Source organism: Dermacentor andersoni, chromosome 3 (genome assembly GCF_023375885.2).
Source record: "Dermacentor andersoni chromosome 3, qqDerAnde1_hic_scaffold, whole genome shotgun sequence".
In the NCBI taxonomy this organism is placed as follows: Eukaryota; Metazoa; Arthropoda; class Arachnida; order Ixodida; family Ixodidae; genus Dermacentor; species Dermacentor andersoni.
The window spans coordinates 85,419,675-85,445,840 of NC_092816.1; the positions used below are offsets into that span (position 1 = coordinate 85,419,675).

General features: G+C 45.1%; 1 protein-coding gene across 3 annotated transcripts in view; it reads left to right on the forward strand.

The window, feature by feature from the left end:
* Positions 1–1,128: 1,128 nt before the first annotated feature.
* LOC126543994 (tRNA (cytosine(72)-C(5))-methyltransferase NSUN6) overlaps positions 1,129–26,166 on the forward strand; it is a 29,406-nt gene continuing 4,368 nt past the window's right edge. The window contains exons 1-7 of one of the 3 annotated variants that reach the window (XM_050191175.3): positions 1,129–1,444; positions 1,840–1,986; positions 2,499–2,688; positions 5,445–5,598; positions 6,985–7,186; positions 11,804–11,936; positions 24,439–24,581. In XM_050191175.3, the coding sequence (XP_050047132.1) occupies positions 1,277–1,444; positions 1,840–1,986; positions 2,499–2,688; positions 5,445–5,598; positions 6,985–7,186; positions 11,804–11,936; positions 24,439–24,581 (1,137 nt within the window). In that variant the 5' untranslated portion in view covers positions 1,129–1,276. The remainder of the gene's footprint in view (positions 1,445–1,839; positions 1,987–2,498; positions 2,689–5,444; positions 5,599–6,984; positions 7,187–11,803; positions 11,937–24,438; positions 24,582–26,166) is intronic. The other 2 variants (XM_050191178.3, XM_050191186.3) reach the window with 2 other exon arrangements.

A 26,166-nucleotide genomic window follows, 5' to 3' on the forward strand; every position in this document is an offset into this window, starting at 1 on the left:
GAACGTGCTTACCGCCGCATTGGAAAACTGGATGACTACAAGATGGCACAGAAAGTTCAGTCAACTTCGCGCAGACGCTTACAAAATTTAGGTACGAGAAGATGGCGAGAATACTACGCTCCCCGAAGGCACCGGAGAAACAAACTACGATAAGTTGCGATTACATAATAGAATTCGGCAGTCACACCTGCAAGAGGGTTGATTTGATTTCTGATAGTGATACGATACTGAGACTGCAACGCTATGTAGGCTATCTCTGGAAAGAGATTAAATAGTTCCAGCAATTTATAATCCAACGAATTCATGCCGTAAAGCGCACCAGTCGTTGGGCGCGGCTGATTAATATATTTTATCCTGACTTCCCGCTCGCTCGCAGGTAAAATGTAGGAAGCTGATTGTGTTTTCGAATACTGATATAGCGGTCCCCCCCAAAAACTGGGCATGATGCAAGTTGCGCAAGCTGACATTTGTTAGGGCGGGAACTGCCCAGCGCCAAGCGTTCTCCGCAACGCGGGCATGTATTGAGAATACCGGGCGTCGTCCGATACAGGGCGTCCCGAGAAAGCACAAAAAGCAATCCTCGCTGTCAAAGTAGGGGATGCGTAGCAAAGAAAAGCGTTACTTATGTGGTCACTCTATTAAGAAAGAAAATTTAGCTTCAGCTGTGATTCTGTTGGACCTTTCGGCGTGCAGCTGAAAGCGCCCGCTCTCAAAAGGGGGGCGGTGGCAAATAGCATACTTTACCCCCCCCCCCCCCCCCACACACACACACACTTTTGACAGGGTAAAGACTAGTGTAAGATACGCCTATGGAACGAGAACACTGAAACTGTACTAAAACCAATCGCGCACTCTGACGTACGATCAAGTGTTGGGCCGACAGGTTTGGCTCCAATCGCGTTGCGGTGTGCCCCTTCCTGTCCTTTTCCTTCCTCCATATTTAACCATATCCAACGCTCCATAAAATCAGACTTCGTTGGAATTGGATGACAGCATTCGCATGAGCCAGCGCCTCTGTATGAGCATGTATACGAGCCCACGAGGTTAACAGAAGCAAACCATTGCAGGAACGGTAGGAACGAAACAGAAACCGGTGCCGGGCGCAGCCTATATAGCCAACGCACGCCGAAGACAAGCCGGCAAGAATAGTTTCATGTCTCCCATGTGTATGAAGTTTGCGGTGCACTGAAATGATTTCTTTAAGTGCAGAGCTGGCTGAGTCGACGTCATGTAAATACTTTGCGTAAAGTTCGAGTCGGATGGCTGCGGACTCGTTATGATCATAAGTTCAGTCTGGCGACTCGAGCAGCTCAGGAAGAGTGTTTATGTACCACTGCTGTTTCGATCCACTCTCCATACGATGGGCGACTTACGAATAAACAACCCGTTTGCAAAAAGTCCTGACGTAGAATGTCTACTATTAGAAGAGTTCCAGGCTGCGGGAGTAAGTTGCTCTTTGTGACCGAAGTTTCTGTACACAGCTGAAGTTAAAGCGTGTCGTACAAAACAAAATTATTAAGCTACTTCTGCAGGCGTGATAGTTTGCAATCTTCTGCATATCTGCGAGCCATGTAACATTTACTACCGTGATCGATATGGCGCGCGACATGGTTTGTAAAGTATAAAAGGAGCTAAATCAATGTATGTCGGTGGAGCCATATTAGCTCAGCTGTTAATAGTGCGCAAGCATTTTTATTCCACGCTGTTAATTATTCATACTGCGAAAATGTGAAATAGCATGTGCACGTGCGCGTGTTCCGTGTGTATTTGTGTGAGGTAAGCTCGCAAGGAGAACGTATTTAGGCAGGAGAACTGGCTGTCTGCGCTTGCTTACACAAGTCTCACCAGGTCACTGATGCAGAAGGCCGGCTGTCATGTCTCAAATCCTGGCTGAGCCTGCCGCCGCAGTACACAACAGTGCGGGTCAACACGCGCCTCACCAGCACAGAAGCAGCTAAGAATTCTGTACAGTCTTACCTTAATGAGGTGAGTTATAGCTTTTGATGTTCGCCTTGGTACATGTTGTCAGTTGCACTCGATTGGCCGGGACTTGACCCTTTGTAATACACTCACAAGATCGTGTGCTGGACGAGCGACTTTCCAAATACATTCCTACTGCATGTAATACAAGGTTTCCGTGTTTGATTTCGTGAATGTGATGTATTAGCCTTTTCTTGAAGCGGAACTTAAACCGCATAGTGGGTTATTCTTGGTGTAATCTATGTAAAAAATCATTTTGCATTTCGGAATACTAACATCACAAGCTGAAAATCTGCTTGGTTTAGCATATTTCACTAGCTTGCATATTACTAAATCATGGTGCCTCGCGTATCTAGAACTGTAACTGCATGCCGTAATTTTTTTCTGTGTTTGCCAGATGAGAACTGTAGAAGCAGTGTGAACAAATATGCTTTCATTTATATGCCCATGGCATGTAGTCCAACAGATAGCTTAATGTACTTGTAGGTGCAGACCTCAGCTTGTTATTGAATTTCCAGAGCTACAGTGCATTGGCACCACAAGTCGTTTGTCACCCCTCCATCCCCGACTTGTTGGTGTTGGCGGGTCGGCAGAGCCCTTGTCACCTGCAGCCATCCTCGCGAGAAGTGGTGGTTCGCCGGGACTGTGCTGAAGCCGTTCTGAGGGGAGCTCATGTCTACGTCCCTGGCATCATGGGTGCTCCGAAAGGTACTGTTTTTCAGTCGTAACTGGCTGTAATAACCTTAGGTGAAGTGAAACTGGATCAAAAGACAAAGAGAAAGAATTCAGTACTACCTCAGCAAATCCTTCAGCTCTAAGCCCATTTGGGTTGGGATTAAGGAATCCTTTGACTCATGGCGCTCGATGAAGTGAGGGCACGAAGAACCACCCGAAGGTGGGAACACCACATAAGAAGCTGTGAAAACCTGTGAACCATGTGAGAGCAGTGTCACATATAGAGGACCACCTTTTCAGACTGGAACTGTTTGAAGCTATTGAGCTACACTAGCCCAAAGTGGGGTTTACAAGCCCTCTTGCAGACAGCATCAAGCTCTCACAATGGGCGCTGATCCCGAGAACAACTTCTTTGCAACACACTCAGCATCAGGCTCATCTGTTGCGCAGTATCCTCTGTCATGGCCTCTGAAACACATGCATAAATGCAGCCACTATAATGAGTCTGTGTGGTGCTCAGTCCTTCCAGAAATAATAAGCGTGGATGTTGCACGATAGCCAAGTGGTTAGCACGGCCAGGTCCTATGTGCACATCACATTGCCGCAAGAAAATAACCTCAATTCCCTAGTTGGGGTGTACAGCTTCATTTGGTGCCCTGTGGTGAGGACAAAGCTCAAGATTAACAGATTGCCTCAAGACAACAGCCATTGTGATCAGTCACCAAGGACAGACGAATGGAAAGAGCAAGCCAAGTTTCAAGTTATTAGTAGCTGTCGTATTAAAATGAGTCTGTGCTCTTTGTTCTGTGTTTTGTAGATCTACTTGACTGCATTCAGACCTAACCACAACTAGGTTTTTTTATGTTTGTTTATCAAGCATAAAGGCTTTCACGTAGCGATAAGCCTTCCGGTTGTAGTTCAGTGCCTGTGTGTCTATATATTAGTGTACTGCTGTTCATTCAAGAATGTCCAACCAACTAGGCTGCCAATTTCTCCCGGCTTGCTAGTTTTCAACAGAAAAAGATATCTCTGCTGACTGGCTGACATATCAGAGTCATCCAGCTTAGCTCTGCTCCTAGGGTTATGGTGCAATAGTACTGATTGTATGAATGCAGTGTAGCACTTGGTCAAGCTCAGAAAGATTTCATTGCTGGCAAGCTAGGCATTGCAAAAATATTTTACTTATGGACCTGTATGCTGACTAATTGCCCTGTATGCCAGTGTGAATAAATACACGTAACGATAAAAACAGTATTCTTAATATTTTTTCATTGTTTACATAACAGCTCATCACTTCTCTGTATTGAAAATTATTGCTGGTGATAACAAGTAAAGAGTTCATAGAAAATTCAGGACCAAAAGTAATCAACACTTGGCAAACAAAGGAATGTTACAACAAGGGGACTTGTTTTCATCACTGCCCTAAGTCTTTTCTTGTTCGCCCACTGTTTGTTGTGGGTCCTGTGTGAGGTGAAGTAGTGCATTATTGCTTCACAGTGTTGCTTGTGAGAAAAATCAGGTATTGTGAAGTGTGAAATGTTTTCGTGCATTGTGGAAGTGACAAAGTGCAGTATGGATTTCATTTTCATTTTATTGATCTGGTAAATTTGTAAACAATGTAGCCATAGGTACTAGCACAGTGGCAACAAAAAAAGATTACCACAAGTGACCAACAATTGGAGCGTTGAAATTGTGATAAGTGGCGCTGCAGCTTAATTCATAGTGAGAGTACCAAATCATTCGAGCTATATAAACTTGAGGGTTGTTCGGTAGACAGGTAGGCCTTGTGAAGAATTAATTTTTGTTTTAACAGCTGGCCAGCATACACACTTGAGATGGGAAGACTGATATATAGATTGTCGATTGTCATAATGCTGTTATAGATAAATTACCTTTAAAATTAACCATGTTGTTACTCGAACAATGCATTTGCTGACACTATTGATTCATTATTTGTCAACTTAAGGTATAGAATCAAATCACCCATTATTAAACCATGGCTTGAAACAGGTCGGGGTGAGAGGAACCAGAATATTGTCATGGTCAGTGTGCTTCCTTAATCAGTTTGCTCAATTCAGCATCCTAGAATGAGGTGCTAGCAGCTTAAAGGGGAGCAAAAATTTTTTGCTGCTCGGAGCAGTGGCTGCTGCTTCAGAAAAAGGGGCCATTTCAAATGAATGCTTCAGAAGTGGTTACTGCTTCCCGACCTCCCTCTCACGGCAAATGTGGGAAGAACACAGTGCTCTCACTATCAGGTTGTTCCTGCGCTTTGGAACCACTTGTCACAATTTTACCAATCCAGTTCCTGGTTGCTTTTGCTTATTTTTATCTCTTTGTTGCCATTATAAAACAAATGGAGGTGCCACAGATAACTCGATTAGACTAGATGATCACGAGCTTAGTATGCAAGCAACAAGAACAGACAATGCAAACTTAAACCAGGATAGGAACAGACAAAACTTGTTTGTCTTGCGAAACAAAGTAGGAGTCTGTGAAATGTGTAAGGTGTTCAATACTGAATCAGCAGTGCAACAACAACGTAACAATGAATCATCCATTGCAATACCTTATTAGGTGCTCGTGCTTGGGTGATAGGCTAGGTTATTGTCAGTTTTTATTGCACTCTGCCCCCATAGCAATGTGCTCAGCATTGCCGTGAGTCTGTACTACTTGTAAACAGAGAGCGGCAGTGAAACCAGTGAAATAAACAATGGGATAACTTCTGGGTCTTTGTTTTGTGCTTACATTTGTGCTGGGTTGCTTTTGTAAGTATTTCAACTGGGATGCAGGTCTGCAGGCTGGGCAACAGGTGGCCGTCTATGGAGACCTCGATGGCCAGTGCTTGAAGGGCCGCACCCGACCATATCGGGGACGTCGGGTCTTCATTGGCAACGGAACCACGCTGGTCTCCAGGGCAGACATCTTTGTCAACCAGGTGTCTGAGTGTGTGGTCTTAGTGTTTATTTATTTATTTTTTTCCAATGCCTGTCCTCAATGGCCACTGTACAGAATTGTCTTGGCTGCTTTCTTCCTTAGGAACTTGCTGAGTGTGAGAGAAAGAAATAGAGGCTTGAAAAAGAGAGAAAAGCAGTTTTGTTTCTATGGCATGATTGAAATTGCTATTTCAACTTTTCATTTTCTGCTTTGAATCTTACGAATTCCATCCATAATTATAGATCGTTACGTCTGATGAGTTCTCAGAGACACTGCAGGTTTTGTTTTCTTAAAATTTTGTACGCTTCTTACGAGTGGTTGACAAAAAAAAGAGAAAAAAGCGTTTATTTTTAGTATTCGTTTGATTGAATACTGCAGGCATAAAATGCCCGAGCAGCAAAGGCAGGAATATGAAACATAATATAGTAAAACCTCGTTGGTTTGACCCTTGTCAATACGGAAAATGAGGTAATTCAGACTCATCCTCTGGTCCCAGCAGGCTTATGCACCTTTTAACAGCCTCAAACTCTCATTAATGCAGAAATATTTGGCCACACACCGTTTAGTTTGGACAACCCTGGGTGCGCAACTGGCACAGGTCGCCACAAATATGTGACACAAGGGAGCAGCATGAACTCTAGCGTCCAACTGGAACGAAGTGGCTGAGTCCGCATCACAATATTTATCAGTGCAAAGCGGTCTGGAAGCGATAGGAATGCCAGAACGCTTCATGCCTATTTGGGCCTTATAGCCTGTGCTTTTATTACTGCATTTGCGTTGTACATGATACCTCATTGGCTACATGCCTTCAGAAATGCGCGGTTGCCATCCATAATCGCAACTATAGCGACCACGGCTTCGTCTGGAGCACTTGTGGCAAGCAGTAGTTTTGTTCTCACTCTGTGCAATTCGCACTCAATGTCATAAACATGGTGGAAGCTGTTGAGAATGAAGAGCGACTCTACCATGGTCTGCTTACTTGCACAAAACCTGCTGGCTACATCGTGATGGAAGGACAATTTATTGCCAACAAGCTCACTGGCTGAAAATAATCTGTTTATGCATGCGGTGCTCAAAAGCATGGCTCGGATGAAGACATGTGCCTTGTGCCACAGCTGCACTGCATCACCTTTTAAAAGGCGTTACAGCAGGTGGAGTACATCAAGTTAATTGGCAACAGCACTCTTTTATCTATTCTTATCCTGTTTACCAAAGCTTTGCTTACAGTGATTTGCACAGTGTGTGGGATCTGCACGATTTTTCTGTGTGCCATGGCAAAGGTGAAGCAGCGAATGAGGGAGTGGGCTGGCAATGATGACACAGTGATGCCATGATGAGTAGTAGCAGCAGTAAATGTCTCAGAGTAAGCCTGTCTGTGCTTGTGATCGATTGCAGGGGCTGTGCCGTGCGAATGACTGAGCCGGTGTCAGGGTGTCCTCCCCTCGGTGGACTGGAGCCATCGCAGCTCTTTTTGCAGAACTTGCCTTCCGCACTGTGTGGCCACATCTTGGCACCGAAACCCGGGGACGCTGTCCTCGACATGTGTGCTGCTCCTGGAGGCAAGACCACACATCTGGTGACGCTTATGAATGATATGGTAGGTGTCATTCCATTTTGTAGTGGAGCTTTTGCGCACTGCTGGAAAGAGTGGCCTTTACTAATAGTGATTCCACACTTTTACAGATATTTATACTGAACAAGTGTAGTGTGCCTTATACTGACTTCTTGGTGGCTCAAGCCCAAAGGATCATTCATGCTGATTCTCATGCCAATTGATTGATTGATTTGAAGGGACATTAAAGGCAGATGCATCAATATAGATTACTATCGGATTATGTTTTTTTTAAGTGTTCTTTAAGTGCGTGCTTTGTGCCAATGGATCACTTGGTTACAGATAATATTGTGATTGAAGGTGCTGCACAATTAATTCACAGTTCAAATCACCTGCAACAAACGTTGCATGTGGCACGTAAGAGCTCGTGCTATGAAAGTAGAATCAGCTTTTGTGTAGGTGTTGGAGGTCATGCTTTGATGGATGCTACTGCTTGCTTTCAGTCGAAGGCCGACACCTAGGTGTTATCACATCCTCACAAAGGCAGAGTGGTGTTTTTCTGTAGGAAAGGGTAATAAAATTGGCCACATGGCATTTTGACATTGAAGTGCAGTGCAACTAACTTTCATCGGGGGCTGACCACAATTTACCAACTTTAAGCGGGTCATGTCATGGGAGCTGGTGCTGTATTTGTATAGTGGCAGTGCCTGTCTTCTCCCATGCTTCTCATATTCTTGCTTGTGAAAGCTGTTCTCAAAGTGAAATTTGGAAACCTTGGAACACTGACCTATCGCTTTAACATTGATTTAATAAGTTGCCTTCAGTGCCTCTTTTGAGGACCAGCAGATATGTGAACCCTAGGAATAGGCTGGTTCACCTTCCGCCCTTTTCTGTCTGTTATTTCTGAACGTTACCAGTACGGGTGTTCTGAGTACCTTGCACATGTTAAATATGTCTGAATCCTTACTTAACATTTGTTGCAAATGTTAGCTGTGGGATTGTTCTGAGTAGCGAGAAATATCAAGCATGCCAGAAGTTTCAAGTGGGGTGTGACGGGCAGTCCTTGGCAGAAAGGAACACAACCACTCAGCCATGGTGCTGCAGTTATTGCTCTTTAATGGGCAACCAGTGCTGAAACCTTGCAAGCCAACGGCAGCACCATAAAACACAGTCTAGTGGGCGGAGCATACATTTTTCAGCAGCACATGATGCAATTCTGCAACAACAAATTCACCGGTCATTTTCAGGCACATGTGCAGCCTCTGACCTCACTGGGCACCGTCATGCTAGAATGTAAGAGCACGTGTTCAACGCAATGTGCACAGCCATGGGCAGCTTTGCTGGACACATAGGGCTAACGATGATAAATCCATATGTCTCTAGTTGCTCAGAAAGTTGTGCCATTTTCATGGCCTCCCCACCAAGACGGTGTCATGATATTTTAGCTTCACACTCAAGCTGCCATAACGCTTCCTGGCCAGTGCTGGTTTCGCATAAGCTTGACCATGGAGTAAGATAGGCAGGAGCACCGAATTGCCTTATAAGGTCATTCAATTAGCGCCCTTGCAATGCAAGCATTGTGGAGCAACGCATAGGTGGTGTTAAAATCTAGTACAATGAACCTTCGTTAATTTGACCTTGACGGGACCGATGAAGTTGATTGGCTTTTCCAGTGAGTGGAATTAAACGAGATACAAGATGCATAAAATATGCTAAAACACACCGCTGATTCATTTGGCAGTGTATTAGCCCATTCCAATACGCCCCCTAATCAAACGTGTGCCCACTTTCTATGTGTCCAAAACAGAAAACTAATGTAGAAATAACATTAAAGCTTCTAAACAAAGTAGAAATCTAATGCACAACCACTTTCCTAGCAAGAAAAATGCGCAAGAGTCTAATATATGTTTCTCAGTGGGGCCCAGTTTCCTAGTCAGTTTTGCTGCACGGTTTTTAAAGTCAGCTTCGTCCTTATACATCCGTGATATGTGGTAAAGCATACAAACACAGCGAAGGCGGTTTTTGGTTTCGTGCTCAATTGCACTACACAAACATTTTCGGCGCAATCTTCCTCAAAAAAGGAAGGGCAAGCATTATAATTGGGCACATATCATAATCAGACACTGTGAGCTACGGTTATTGCTTGAAAATCTTCCTAGGGCAGGGCGAAAATAGAGTAAACATTTTTGACAGTAGCTGACTGTGTTCAGCGCATTCACTGCCCCCTAAGGCCTAAGCTTTGCTGAGACAATAGTTGCCACTAAAGGCATCACTATTGGGATTACCATAGGGCTCAGGCACAAGAGTGCTGATTGGTCAGCTTCAAATTATTTGGTGAAGGCCAACTTCAGGGTCGAAGTAACAATAGTTTGGCCCTGTAGAAATGTATGGGGGCTGGTGAGGATGACCTTTCAGAACAACAAACAATTTTCCACGGTCCTCTGAAGTTCGTTAGGTATATCGAAATTTCACTGTAGGGAAGAAAGAAGGAGGGAGAGCATGTTACAGAGGTACAAAGGAGTGAGAAGGTGAGCAGTAAGAGAGAGAACTGTAGAAAGCTAGGCACAACACGTCAACAGGGCTGCGATTTTGTAACAAAGCCTTTTAAATGCATAACCATTTCTATGCCTGCAGTACGAGGAAACCTGTCCGTGATGTAAGACGAATTGCTGTAAAAGAAGACAGTGTATAAAACAACAGTTGCAATAAAGCTTTTGTTGAAAGATATGGTGATGGTGGAATAAAAGCCACCTCTAGAACCACATGTAGAGCCGACTTAGTGCATTGTAGACATCAGGAAAATTACGATATTGCAAAAATTTAATGCTGAACACACCACATCCTTGTAGCGTTTTGGTGGTCACGGGATGCACCTTCCATTCGGGCGTTCCTTCACCGACCAAAATGCCACCCATCTATGGGGGTTCATGCGCTTCACGTCATGCAACACAGATAGTTAAACTGTCAGTGACTTGATAAGGATGATAAAGGGTGATGAGAGTTATGTGGGTCTCATTATGGTTGATAATGGTTCGACGCGGATAGATAAGGTTCTAAAGAGCCATAAGGGCTTATAATGGTTGGATCAATTCTAATATTGCTAATAAGCACTGGTAACAGTTGATAAGGGTCAGATCATGTCCAAAAGGTTGATAAGGAGAGATAAGGGTTGATAAGAAACGGATCCAGTGCAATAAGGTTGATAACAGCAGATAAGGGTTGATAACAGTCAGATCTAGTCCAATAAGGTTTATAACGACTGCTAAGGCTTGATAAGATTTACTCTATTTACTCAATTCTAACGTACCCTCGATTGTAACATGCACCCGTTTGCTGTGACCTAAAGAAAGAAAAGTCCTTTACAGTACCACGCACCTCATTCTTTCGTAGAGAAATAGAACTTTCTCTTATTTGGGAAAGAAACAGATTTAATCCCAATGCAATAAAGTAAAAGATAATTAAAAAAGTCAGTTTCACGCAAAAGGCGAAGCATCAATTATGATAGCAAATTAGTAGGCAGCCATACAAAAAGTAGGGATAGTAGTTTTATTGACCATATGAACTTTTAAACATTCGCTTACTAACTAAATTAACAAGCATGGTGTCACACGCACACAAGCATGAACACGTCTCACTCAATGACCGCGGAAACTCTTTAAATGCTGGAGTGAGGAAGTGCGGTAGCAGGAGTGAGGGAATTGACCTTTGTGCAGCCTCTCGCTTCGACACGAGCTAAGCGACGAGAACACAGCGCGGTGTGCCTAGATGCTTAGACTCTTGTTTCCACCACAGATCGCTTTCAAAATAGGGGCCGCGCGGCCGCGCCATACGTAGCAGCCACCAGTGTAGAACGCCTCTCCTGTTTGCGCCAGTCCCGTACGCAAGTTTCGGGAACTCCGAACGCCCGTGATGCGGCCCGATTTCCATCCGTCTCTGCACACGTGATCGCTTTCCTTTTAATTGCGGCATCATGATGAACTCGGCATGTCTTTCCAGTCGGCACTTCCATGCTGATAGAGCAAACGCAGAAAATGGGAAGACGGACGGTGCACTAACCTAAGCCAAGGGAAGCATTGCCTAAGCACACGTACTGCAGCACATGGAGGAAGCTATGGAAGCTAGGCTCAAAGCGCATACGAGGCGGCCATATTGAAATGCCAATGGCAATATGGTAACGCAGATTTAGGGTCGTACTCGATTCTAACATGCATGCGATTTTTGGACCCGTTTTATAGAAAAAGAAGTGCACATTAGATTCAAGTAAGCACGGTACACGGGTTGGATCAAGTTTCTTATCATTGATATTGACGCCGGGCGGCATGGATATGAGCAAGAGTCACAATGCTTATGCGTACTTAGACAACTCCCAGAGGGGTTTCTGCGTGTATGTTTCCTGATGCTAATGCCATTTGGCAATTTCCACGTTCGTGAGTAGTACACTTATCGAAATCATACTATGCTACTGTGTTTATAGTCTGACCCCATCACAGAGCTGGTGATGTGAAAGTTGCCAACATTCTCAATTTGATCCAAATGAATCAAACAACAGTAATATGGCTCGTGTCATGAAAAATTGAACCTGTGATCTCATGCTCATACTGGAATTTTGGCGCAGTGGATGTTTGCTTGTCCTATTTGATTCTTACATTGCGCTTTCCTCAGGGTCTGGTGGTTGCCCTGGACAGGTCTGAGAACCGTGTGTCCAAGATTCGAAGCAACTGCGAACGCTGGCAGATTTCTTGCGTTCAGGCCTTTGTCCATGATGCCAATGAGTTTGACTCACTTCCACGTCAAGGTGAGCATGATCTCCTTAGGTGACATTTTTCCTCTAGTGATGGATGCATTACGATCTTACACAGGTGGTACAGCTCGTTAGAAACATGAGCTGGATCCTTGATCCAAAAAATAACTTCTGCTTATTCTTGTGCGCACACTGTATTCTTTTGTTTGAGGTATTCCTTACAGCAGATTTGAAGCAAGTTAATGTCATTCATTTTACTCCCTTCAAAGGCATTTTGAGAGTCTTGAACAAACAGATATGTTGACTTGATTGCCATTTGGCTCGTGCTACAGCAACAGCTTTCAGTTCTGTAGGGTCACTGTTTGCTGTGTCTTGCTTTTGTTTACTTTATTACTACAGTGGACTCTCATTAAATGGAACCTCAAGGGACCAGGGAATTTGGTTCCATATATTAGGAGTTCGATTTACTGAGACAAAGCTGAATACGATTGCATGAATACAAAACCAACTAACCACAAAGATGTTGTCCCATTTAAGAGGCAGTTCTGTTTAAGCGATTACCGTTTATAGAGATTCCACTGTATTAGATAGTTGCCACCTTAGCAATGACAGTACGGGGCCTCATCTCCTTTAACGCTTGTAAAATCGTTAAACATGTCACCCCCTTTTAATATGGAGATTTTAAACTATGTGCAAAGTGACACACACAGTTTTGAGATGGACAATGTCGACCTGGACTCCTCTGTACATTGTGAAAATCTGAGGTTGTATCACAAAAGCTGCTGATGTGTACATCAATCAGCCTCGTGCAGCAGTCAGAAGCCGCACAGTGACTCAGTGCAGAAAGCTGGGTGCTTGTTGGATTGGTTATTAAAGCGAAGCTTTCTTTGCAAACCTTTCTGGGCTTTCCTGGCTGTGGCTGCTCGGTGTTGCTGAGTGTTGCTGCTATCTTGCTGGATAGATCGCACTTACAGAATAGCCTCACTATTGAAGGACATTGCCTCACGAATCTGCTGCTGCAAACATTTTTTGAATCCTTCATGTGTAAGCATAGTTGCAGTAGTTATCGCACTGATGGGCAGCTTTCCCTCTCTTTTCGACTGCACTAGCGCACTGGAAGTTACGCAGGGGAGATGGCAAGGGGTCAAGGTCCCACCAAAAGGTTGAGCATCTCGCCAGTGAGAGGGCTTGTCGCTGCACCCCATGGTCCCCGTGGCATTGGCGTAGCCAGGGGGGGGAGGTCGACCGCCCCGCCTACCCAAAAAAATTCTGACGAAACCCCTCACCCCCTTTCGCATAGAACAGAAAGATAGATGAAAGAGGTCTAGTGGCAGTCCAAAGGTGTAGAAAGGGATTGTTATATCAACTGTACCTAGAACTTAAGTTTATCCACTTTTTCTGCAACTGCTGTCGTGTCTATATTAGTAGTATTTCCTTGCCTTCTCGCATCACCTTTTCCCTATCCCCTCCTCCTCACCCCCTTGTATGGGAACTGCGAACAAAAAGTGGCAAGGCTGTTATTCACTCGTTTCGCGACTGTGTTGGTTCTCCCCATTCTCTGGCTTCTCTCTACTATTCTATCTAGCTTCCCTCTGGACTTAGGTATAGTAGAAATGTAAGTGCTGCAATTTCTGCAGTGGTTTTGCAGAGGGGTCATGGATAATTACAGCTGTCAAGAGGCTAATGTGGTGATCGACGCCCAGGGAGCTCCAGAGGGCATTGTGCACATTCAACGCGGTGCAAAGGTCCAAACGAATTTCTCACATCTTCTTTCTTCTCTGCCACACTCCTTCCATGTATATGTACGCTCTGAACCATCGCCGATGCGGGTAAACTTACGGAAAAAGAAAGCTTCGCTTTAAAATAACTTTCATTTGCGCACGGCAAAATATACCAAGGACGGGGATGCTGGGCCAGGGAAGCTAAGAAACCGCCACAACAAACAGGTGGGAGGGCAGGTAGGACCATGGCCTCAAAGTCCATGCAGAAACAGAAATATGTATAGGAAGGTTAGCGGCCACTGCTCCTTTCAAGAAACTGGTAAAGAGTGTGACAGTGACTAACGGAAAACAATGTTAGGAAGGGGAGTGGAGTGATGGATACGAGGAAGGGGGGTGCACATAAAAGGCAGCAAGAACAAAGTTGGCGGTAATTATGGACATACGGAGAGCGTCTCGTCACTGCCTGATTGCTCAACACCAGACAGCCATGGCCAATCGTCTAGCTGAGGCTCACCTACCACATGGTAACACGTGCTGCTTGCTGTGGAGAGCCTATCCTAACTAAACGTCTCCGCAGTTTTCAGCATAAACGGATGTCAGGAGACACAACGCTTTCAAATTTTTCGGAGCTACCGGCTCTTATTTTACTGCAAGCAATAGATGCCATAATTTTCAGAAAGGCTTCTAAACAGGAAGCAGCCCTGCTTTGGACTGTCTGCCTCATCAGTTCCCGAGTGTGATCAAATGACAATGTATGTCACATGATGACTACAATACCATAATCACAAGTTACTTTCAAACATCTTTTCATAAAGGTTGGACAGCAGGTGACCAAAAGAGTGAAACTTGCGTCATATGATACTATCGAAGTTCTAGTGCAAAGCTTTGTTCCTTTATTTTTAAATCTAGAATAATATAGCATGCCCACAACGCCGAAAGCGCGATTGAGTAATAGGAAACTTGCAAAATAGTGCTCGCCCTTTCCCGTATGTAGCCATGGCCGTACCACGCACTAGAAGGTCTGGCTGGAAAATAACGGTGAACTCCAATGTTACCTGGGCTGCAACAAGTCTGGCCTGCAAACCAGAAGACACACGATCGTGTGCTGTCTTGTTCTTGCATGGCCCCGTTTTTAGTGCTGCTCGTTTTTCCAAGTCGTGTATCAGCTAGGTCATCGACATGCATCATATAAGTGCACCAATTCGTAAACTAAGTTTTTTTTTTTAATATCATCATTCTTAAGAATAGCATAAAGGTGATAGCATTATTTGATGTGAGTGCCTGCAAAACGTGCATCCTCGTCAAAGCATTCTTGTCCGGGTGGAGCTAGGTGTTTGTTAATATATATGTATGTGAACGAGAAGAAAGAAGTTTAACTGAGGGGCCCAATTTTTATTAATCATATCATAACAAGCCAACAAACAAAGACACCGAGGACAACACAGGAAAAATTACTTGTGCTGAATAATTGAATTAAAGAAATGATAATGAAATGGAAAGTTGAAAAAATAACTTGCTGGAGGTGGGGAACAATCCCACATTTTCACATTACACGTGCGATGTTCTATCAATTGAGCTATATACTTTATATATATATATATTTATGTAATATGTGTGTGTGCATGTGTGTGTGTGTATGTGTGTGTGGGTGGGTGGAGAGAGTGAAGGAAGGGAAGGAGTGGTAGTTGTCAGTGGACGCCCCCCCCACCCCTGAAATAAACTTCTGGCTGTGCCACTGCCTCACGGTATCTACGCTATGAAACCATCTCGGAGGCCATGCGCAGCTGACACACCTACATGCAATTGTTGTGAATGAACTGGCAGGGCAAAGATGAAATGCCTTTCCCATATTTTTGAAATTGCAGACAGATATACCTCTCACTTAACTCAATATTAACAATAACAGTAAACTGTGAATGTTCTTACATCATGAAGTCGCCGAAAAACTGTTGGTAGGCTTGGCTCCTTGCAATGTAGTCACATGACAACATTGCAAAGGAGAGAGCCAGTGATTTTTCACTGTTCTTTATATGAGATTATAAATTACCTGCTGAATGCAGTACAATAATATTTAGCTCACACGTTCATAGTAGCCTCGTTTACAGATCGGCAACGTTTTCTTGTTGTGTCCAAAAAGTGTTTCAGGGCCCCTTTAAAAAAATTTAATTGTATGCCAATGGTCCACTGCAACCTCATTTCCACTGCACAGCAGCCTGATGAACTATTAGGCCGCAATGGCACGTTCTATCGGGTCGATGCTAACTACCGTATTTGCTCGTATAATGAATGCTCTCGCGTAATGTACGTCCTCCCCCCTCTCCTTTTCCAGTAAAAGAATTAGTTGTTTTTTTCCTCACCTAATGATCGCACCTAAACTTGCAGCTGTGAGAAAAGTCAGAGACACTCGGTGCAATTTGGCATCTGATGCAGCGTGTGACGCGCCGGATCTAAGGCGTTTTGCCATGCTGTAGTGACGGATCGGATGCCCTACGAGTGACAAAAGTAGGAGACACACGGTACGATTGGGTATCCAATACACCATCCGGATCCGAGGATTTTTGCCATTACATAGAGCTGAGTCAGACGACCGGTGTGTGACAAAAGTAAAAGGCGCGCGGCACAATTTGGCATCCGATGCTGCATCCAACACGCCGGAACAGCAGCTGGATCTGGAGTGTTTTGCCGTATTGTAGTGCCAGATCGAACTTCAGTAGTGCAGCAAAAGTAGGAGATGCACAGTACAATTTAGCGGCCATTACGACATCTGACATGCCGGAATGCAGGCATTTTGCTGTTGCGTGGCTTCCAGACCAGATGCCTGCGCATGCCAGGCATCCTATCTGGTGCTACAGATCGGAAAGAAAATGAACATTATTTTGACCCACATAATGAATGCACCTCCCCCCCCACTGTGCAAATTTATAGTGAAAGAAATGTCACCCACGATTACAATGCTCCCTAATGCGAAATTTGAGTGCAGCTCCATACCTGTTTCCATTTCACGATATATTGGCTGGTGCGGACAATCGGTCTCGTGCGGCATGTTGCAGATGGAACGAAGTGTAGCGGGACTGCCATGCTTATTGGGAGATCGCAAGATGCAGCACGCGCATGACGCGTGGGCGCGATTCACAGCAGCCAACGCAGACAGACATCCGCACATGCGGTGCTTTGTATCCATCACACACTTACGGCATGCCTTATCAATGGCATCATCAGTGAGCAGACGACATGCACTACTCTGGTGCCATCTCATAGCAATCCTCACCATGGAACACGTCTTGCCTGGCACTACGCTTTTCTTCTCACGCTTTCGCCATGCCCTCCTCCTCCGCTTTCCTCCTCGTACTTTCTTCGCTATCGCCATCTTTCATCCCCTGCTATACTCCGCATTTGCTCTTTCGCATGGTTATACGGAGGGATGCTGATGCACAACACAGGAATAGTTGCCTAGTGCATTCATTATTCATTCATTCATTGCATTCATCATTCCTTATGCAAGCAATTATAAGCTCTTTGAGATTATCACCGTGTGCGCACATGCATGTGGCCCATTTTCCTTTACATCAGAGATGCAGGAACGAAATTACAAAATTTGTAGATCACATCCTTCCTGGGTCAGCTATATGAGGGCGATCCATAGCAGACTGCAGCAATACCTAGAAGAGTGGAGCTGGTTCCCAGAAACCATTATAACATTTCGCACAGGTTTATCCTGTCAAGATGCGTTCCTCCTACATAGAGATAAAATTCTGACTAATATACCGTACAGCGACGAGAGGCTAGTCCTAGCACTAGACCTCAAAGGAACCTTCAACAACGTCTCTCACGCTGCAATACACAAGGAACTAAATCTCGCGAGTTGTGGCGAGCGCACCTACAATTACATAAAGGCATTTCTTTCCAACCGTGAGGCGCGCATCAGTAGTGGCTAAATCACATTGGAGATATTTAAAATGCCTAGCAAAGGAACACCTTAAGGAGCGTTAATATCTCCTCTGCTCTTCAACATGGCAATGTGTCGCCTCGCGCACAGTCTGGTTTAGAACACCCGACCTAGGTTACACGCTCTATGTGGATGACATCATCCTGTGGGCGAGCAGAGGTTCCCCAGGGGCTAAAGAATAGTATATGCTCCAAAGTGCAGTATTAGCAGCTGAGAAATTTTCCTGAGGAAGCAGGCTGAAGTGTGCACCCGAAAAATTCGAGGTCATCTGGATCCAGAGGGTTGATTCACATCATGGTTCAGGGCCAAATGGTCCAAGAGGTACTGACGATGCGAATGCTGGGTTTGTGGTTTCAGAGTGACGGGAGGGTAGCAAAGATGCTCAAAACCCTCAAATCCGCAACAGATAATGTAGCCCAAATGATATGTCTAGTGACGTATCAAAAGGTGGGCATGCAAGAAGACTATAACCTGAGGCTCGTACAGGCCTTAGTAATTACTCGAATGACGTATGGCTTACCTTACCAAATCCTGAGCAGGGAAGGGGAAAGGCAAGCCAACACGGTAATTCAAACCGCTTTCAAGGCAGCTCTGTGCCTGCCTAAATGTACCTCCATGGAGTGCATGCTAGCTTTGGGAGCACATAATACTTTCAGTGAACTCAGGCGGGCCACTCTGATGTGACAAAGGGAACGTCTCAGCCTCACAAAAACTGGTAGGGCAATATTGGCTCGACTCAATATCCCAGCATACCCCATTTATCTCTCCTTCAGTTACAGTAGCTCCAATTCCCAAGAACATGCATCCCGAGTACAACAAGGAAAGGTGCAAAAGCACACGCAAAACATATTCACTCAATGTACTCTAATAGCCCTAGGTACTATACGTACTACATGGACGCAGCTGCATATGCAGAGGTGATCGGGCAGCGCTACCAAAGGAGGTAAGCCCTGGTTGTCGTGAACGCGATCTGCCAGCAGCAAATGACGGTGTTGGCCACGGCGGGATACCCCACCTTAGCTGAAATGTTAGCAGTGGCAATCGCCTTCACTCACGCAGAGCATTCGCAGAGGACTCGCACATGGGCACGGATTCCCAGGAGACATGTCGCATGTTTCTCAAGGGTCACGTGACTGCGGCTAGCATCACAATAATCCCCAAATCTTTCAACCACCATCATCTCCTACTCTGGTGCCTGGGAAACTTGGGGTGGGGTGGGGGGTTACAAGGGAATGAAAAGGCTAATGTGAAAGCTTGAGGGTCTACTAACTGAGTGACGGCATCTTCTAACTACTCGCACTGTCCCTCACAAAATCCCATCAATATAGATGCCAAACATATCCTTGTTACATTGATGCAAAGTCTCCAGAAGATGCCCATGGCCTCACTGACAACTTACCCCCGAATGCAGAGATCTAACTTGGCTCGAACTTGACTTCTGGCAGTCTCAAGACAGCTTCGCCGCGTGCCGTAAATCGTGCTTGATCTTGCGGACGACTTGCGAACGACTTGGCTGCGTCGAAGTCCGCTCAAGTTTGAAGTCTGCTCCCGGGCTAGCTTGAAACTGACTTCGTGTGTTATTCCAACATGGCAGCCTCCCGAACGGACGTCGCGCGGAGGTTAGCTGCTTTCGAGTTTGCTTGCTACGCCATGGATACAGAATTTTCAGAGACGCAGCCCTTGCCGAAAATTCCGCGACCCACCCTGCGTGACCGAGGGAATCCGATGGAGCTGTACGACGACGAACAATTCCTCGGTCGCTACAGATTCAAGAAGAACGCCGTGCGACTTCTCGCTATGTTGCCTATCCGGGTAAGCGGGGACAACAGAGGACCGACTGTGTGCCTCTCATGCTGCAGTTGCTGATGGCTGTGATGTTTTACGGCACTGGCACGTTTCAAACAGTCACCGGAGGTCCGGTCCGCATTCCTCAGTCAACAATGTACCGCGCAGTTGGAAAGGTGACTCTGCTCATCGCGAAGCACCCGCGCCCGATGCTGGTGCGCTTCCCGCAGTCGCGGAAAGATTGATTGCGAGCGTATTTTCTCATCTCCTGTGACTACACATAATAAAAAGTAGCCCAAATAAGTCAGTCATGCAGAACATGTGCGCTTACCAGTCTTGTGGCGCTTTCCCTTTTCTTCCGCAGCTTCCTCTTTCCGCTTTTGCTTCAGGTTGGTCCAGCATTTTTTCAGTTGCAGGTGATCGCGCCGCGTAATTCCATGGTTGGCATTCTAATGTTTTGCTATGTCTTTCCATGTCTGATTCTTCTTGGTCAACGACGCGACATCAGTTTTCTTGCATTCCACAATATGCTTGTAGTCGTTCAGGAGTGTCGTCGGCAGGCTCTTTTCGTCTTCTTTAAAACGGGCTGCCGTCTTGCGTTGCGGTGCATTCTCTTGGGAGGAGACCGTACGTGAGTGTGACATTTCAGCGTCAAAGCCTGTTGACAGAACAGAAATTTCGTACCAAATGCGGCGCGCGGCCGTCGCGCGAGCCCCACAACTTGTTTTCCTAACAGACGACACTTTCCTAGCAGACGACACGCACTGCCAATTTGCGATGTCTACGACTGTGCCGCACTCTCCTTCTCGTTGTTCTCGACAAACCCTCCATGCGAAGCAGACAAATCGTTTGCACGTGTCATTTTACTTATTTATTTTGTTTTTTATCGGGTGTTGTCACCCATATGGGTCCGGGCAGGGGACTCGACGACGCTTGGTACTCTTCGTTCGCAGCACATGTTGCAGTTTTTTTCTTGTTTGTGACTCCGGCCTAGTGCGTTCGAATAGGTTGGCTTTTTCTTCAAAGGGTCACGTAGCCCGAGCAGAACACGGGCCGTCGCCTTCCTCCTGGAATGCCTGTAGGCGAAAAGGGACGCGCGAGCTCCCTCAGAAACCGACCGTATGCCTCGTCTCGGCCTCTTGTATCCGGTTGCCGGCCCAGACGGCGCATGAACGCCTTGCGGCAATCGAGAACAAAAGCCGTTTAAGGACCACCATACGAACCAACCATTTCGTTCGCTTCTCTACGGCAGCAAACATGCAACAAGACCTCTGAGTTAAAGATAAGCTCAAAGCAAAATAAATGTGACGATAAAATTGATTTGCACTCAAATACACTGTCGCCTAAAAGTGTAGCGGCGACTTGAAAAGATGGTGAAACCTGCAACTCAAAAAGCGCGCCAAAATACCGAAACTTGAAGACCACTTAAATCCGCCGGGAACGCGCGCTTTCCGCAAGCAACACTGCCCATCGCAGCGGCGGACGTAGCCAGATGGAATAAGTTTACGCAAACTATACTTCAGCACTTATGCCCTGGTGGAAATTTGGAAAGATACATACTTTTTTGCTGTACAACGTGCCTTACGCTAATAAATTTATTGTTAACCTCGAACACAGACGAGCAACCTGCTTTTGTATTGAAGCACAGTCTTGACTTGACGAAGTAAGTCAGCTTGAGCATCTATGAAACGCGAAAGCCGACTTGGGCGTTTTGAAGTCCGCCTCTTGCTTCGGGCCGACTTCGTCAAGTCCAAGCCCGATCCAAGTTAGATCTCTGCATTCGGGAGTTAGTGGCAAAGAGGCTGCTGATTGGCATAAAATAAAGACTGAGGCATTCCCTTCTCTAAAAATGCTGAACGCCATGTATCCCACTTCCTATAGGGCCAACTGCCCTTGGTGCAGTGGCATACCCACCCAAATGCATGTAACCTGGGAGTGCACTAAGTGCCCTCATAGGCCAAATAGCAATAACACGATGGAGCAGTGAGAGGCACAGCTCACCCGTTCCAGCTCTGCAGGTCAAAAATCCTTAGTTAGCCAGGTCGGGCAGGCGGCAAAGGCCAGTGGGGCCCTGGACGGAGGAGTTCCAACCACCCATCCTTAAAATCTTTTCCTGCCAAGTAAAGTTATAAATAAATAAACCAATAAATGCTATATATATATATATGTATATATATATAGCATATATAGCGATATATATATAATCGCTTTCGTAAAGCGATTATTCAAATGCTATATATATATATATATATATATATATATATATATATATATATATATATATATATATATATATATATAGCATTTCAATAATCGCTTTACGAAAGCTTCGCTTCATATAGGCACCCAAGGTGTGCATTAGATCTACATAATTTTTCTTTCCTCGTACACACTGCATGCCTTCGTCTTTCTCATATAGTAAGCCTGGTCCTCTGCTGTTTTTTCTCTCTAGACGCAGAGTGCTCTTCATACTTTCTCACCGTTATTACCCTGTCAAGTGCTTGATGTGCTCAGCTTTCGATGGGAAAATCACAGTGTGGCTTGAAACCCCATACACTTGGCCAGGCATTAGTGATATAAACCAGGCATTAGGGATATGACGTGGCCGCCACTTCTGATTTTTTGTGTTGTACAGAGTAGACTTGCTCACCTTGCCCAAAGCAGCGCTTGACTTGGCATGCATTGGTTTTGTCTAATTACAGGATTTGTTGTTTATTACAGAACTTGAGACCTGATGCTGATGACTTTGTTAATTCAATATTGATGACATTTGCCATCATATACGGCGGGTTGGATCAAAAGCAAAAGCACAATAAATATCCAATCCTGCAGCTGGTTTATTTGGCAGCTGTTACTTGACTGTAACATACCCTGGAATATGGCACATACCCAATTCTACAGTAAGAAAAATGTGACTTGACCGTAACGCACCCCAGAATATTGTGCATACCAGATTTTATAGTAAGAAACATGTTGAATATCTTCAACTTCAGTGATCACTAGTAAGGTGCAGAGTTTGCCTTCACAGAGAAAAAGTTTGTATATACCTCTCTGTGCAAATATGATGATTTTGTAATAACAGAAGTGCATTGTTGTTGCCAGCATATGTGAAAACTTGTTCTGGCTGGCTTAGACAGCAGGCTAGTGCCAGCACAAGAAATGTCAGTGGTAGTGGGCGAGCATCTCGCTTTCCGAAAGTTTGCTTTGCCTTCTACGTCAGTGAGTAGGCGTTGTTGAACTTGTGCTCCCGCCTCGCCATGCTGACAGTTGAAAGTGTGGCACCGCTGAATCGTATGAGTGCAAGTGAATGTTCAAAAAGCAAGATGCTTGCGCAGTCTCACCCATGATATTGGTTTTTGTATCCTCAATTATAATGTGCAGGCAGTTGTCATACTTATTTTCGTAGGAAACAATGTGCACATTAGATTTGAGTAAATAGTACACATTCGGTCATTGTGAACTGCTGTTCTCACCTCAAGCTGTGCCGAGTGCTGGCTTAAAATTTGATTTTTCAGTGGGAGGTAGCGTGTCTTCAAAGCATTCGCGTTCCACTATTGGCGTCAAGGCCACGATGTAAGATATACTCTTTAAGTGTGGACAGCATGCCTTGCAGGGAGGGCTGATACTGTCCCCTATTTCGAAACAGCACCACCGGATGACTTTCCGATCATAGGTCTGTCACGTGAGAGGTGGCAGTGCTTTTCTGTGGGAAATGTCCGGTGTTCTGGCATTGTTTTCTGTACGCTCTTGTTTTGTGGAATGAATAAAATGACATGACTGTGTTCCTTTGTCGAACCTTGGTCTGCGCACGGTTTCGTGAAGCTGCAGGAAGAACTCTGTTTTAGTAGCTACTAAAAAGGCCATACTTTTGGCACGCTATTGAAAGGTGTCCCAGAAGTAACCATTAGCACCCTGCCAGCGACAAAGCAGAAACATTCACATTGGTCCTGTGTGCGCCAGTCCTCTGCCAGTTGCCATGGCAACGAGACCATATTTTCTTTCTTTCTATTTTTTTGCTGTTATGTTGCGCTGCTTTTCTACGGGATGACACTGGTCAATGGCTTGTTTAAGGGCAGCATGAAGAGACATTATCTGGAAGTACTCGTGACATTTGTTATGACGTGTCCACATCTGAAGAGTACCCATCGTATGTCATAGTCAAGGCCAACGCCATTGGTGGTACTGTCGGGATCAGGGGGGCATGCATGCTGCTCAGTCAAGTGTGAATTATCCGCTGAGGATGGACTTCATGATCAAAACAATGAAAGTATTGGTCCATAAACATGTATAGACACTGGCCCATACCTTCAGTCTAGATTGAATGAAGAAAAAAATTGAATTAGCCAGTGGTCAAATTAACAGAAGTCTACTATACCTTGATTGCTGAGTCACAAGCTGTCTTATACAGTTGACCTTTGATATATCAAACCCAAGGGAATAGAATTATTGCCTGTATCGAACATTTTCTTGAAGATCTCATTCAAAAGTATGGTGCTGTTGTATGCATGTACTTGGCCACAATTTTGTAGCAATGCCTCCCACTCAATTTTATGCCACACTTATTCATGTGGTGTGCATAGGCTCATGTTTTAAGTGAGATTGAGAAGAAAAAGTGCAGTCGGGCTGTTTGTGAAATTGTGATGGGTGCAATGGGTGCCAAGTGAAGGGGAACACAATGTCAATGATAATAGAGGATCACATGGTATCAGATTAGGAAATTTGAAGGCACTGGATTAATGCAGGTCTGGGCTAATTGGAGATCTCGAGCAAAGGCCATTGCCCTGCAGTGGCCATTGTGCTTACTCTGATGGTAATTGCAGACACTCTTTACTCGACGAATTTTGTGAGCATTGTCTTACACCACTATGCTCTCATTTCTGTTATTACTAGAACTCTGTAAGACATTCATTTTCTGTGCACAACTGTTCGTGCAACATTGACATAAAAGTTTGCATTATTGCTGTGACACGTGTTGCACAAGCTGCTGAGATTTCGTAACAGTAACTTCTAATTGCCGAGGCCTGTCTATTCCCACTTGGCATTTTCGCTTCAGTGGAGAACTGTTTGATTCCAGGAAGTTCACCTACTCTACGCGTGAATGCAGGCACAGAGATTCCCAACCAGTTTGACTGCATTCTCCTGGATGCCCCATGTAGTGCTCTTGGAGGGAGGCCTCGTCTGAGCTACGAGCAGTCTGCGAAGGCACTTCAGTCTTATCCTCCACAGCAGAGGGCACTCTTGGAGACGGTGGGTTTTTCAGCTGCAGATGATGCATCATCTAACAAAATGTCATGGCTGCTTAATAGAATGGGAATATGGTATGGCCTGCTTTACACACCTTAAAACTCAGATGTCAATGTATAGAAATATTGGTTTTTGTGGCATCAAGAATGCTTTGCAGTTGAAGAAAAATTCATTCTGGTCTGGGAAGAATTTTTCTACAGCTGTGAAGCTTTCTTTCTAGGAAACGTAAATAGTTTTCCTTGGTAACTTCGTTCTACGAGACAGGTGGATGTAAATTTTTTCCTTTCGTGAAAGTTCTCTTGGTCTTCCTTCAGGACACTGACCTTGCTGAGACACTTTATTAATTGCCACTGTTTATGACTGTGCATGTAACGTGCGTGTTCACTGGATTTATGATGTGTCATTTATGTATCATTCATATTACCCTCGAACCTTGATATAAAGAAGTTGTACTTGTGGTGAAAAACTTCATTAAGTCACGAACTTCGTTATTTTGAGGTTTTAAAATTTCAGCATTATAAACAACTTCACAAATTCCCAGAGCATTCCTGCTAGATATTATCTTGTTAGTAAGCGCTAATAAACAAATCGCAAGGAGGATGGGCCATAATAGCGCGGCTATCAGCAGCAATGTGTGTGGTGCAGACCGCGCCAAAAGCAATGCATTGACGTAGCTCACGGCATCCAAGATTTGCCTGAGTTGTGTTGTACAGCGCCATAATCTTAGATTCCACGGCTGACTGTGCTTATTGCCCACAGCTGGCACCCACAAATTAAAAACAAAAGTATTAGGAGATGCAGATATTTGTCCTGGCCAAGCAAAAACAAATGGCAGATCAAAGAAGCAACTACTACAAGAAGTAAGGTTCATAGTTTTATCGTTATCACGTGCACTCAGGCAAACGTTAAGAGATCTCAATGACCATGAACTCGCTGTCACAACACAAGTGAGCACTTCGCACCGTGTCTCGAAAACGTGAGATTGCGCAATTGCCAACATAGACACATGGGAACACAATGTGCATCAGAGTACCAAACATCATGGCGTGCACTTTACACATGCTGAAGGGAGATTGCCTTCCAGACAGAGCGTGTGGCCCACGCGTGGATGTGCCCACTAGGGAGAGAAGGCAGATGAGCATGCATTCCTACCCCCCCCCCCCCACCCCTCGAGTGCTTGATCACATCATAGTGCATTCATTCCCTCCCCAAACCCCTTGCACAGAAAAAATCCTCAGCTCTCATGTTACTCTGAGTGCTGCGAGCTAACGCACCCCACGGTCTCTGCAAGTTGTTTACCAAAACGACCAATGGCATAGTGGCGTTTCCTGGCTGCACGTCCCGGCGCACTCGCTTTGATGCCGTTCTTTCTGGTCATGCTTTTCATACGGAAGGACGCTTGGAAATAATCCGAGGACAACTGAGCACTTCTTACATGTTGTGAATGCAAAAGCATTATTGTCCAGTTGAACGCTGCTGAGCAGTCCTTCGAGTTATGAACTCCTCGCGGGCAAGCGAGCGCATTGTGATGCTTGGCACATTTTTATTTACTGAGGCGCAGTGAGAACGCAGGCGAGAGCTTGTGCGG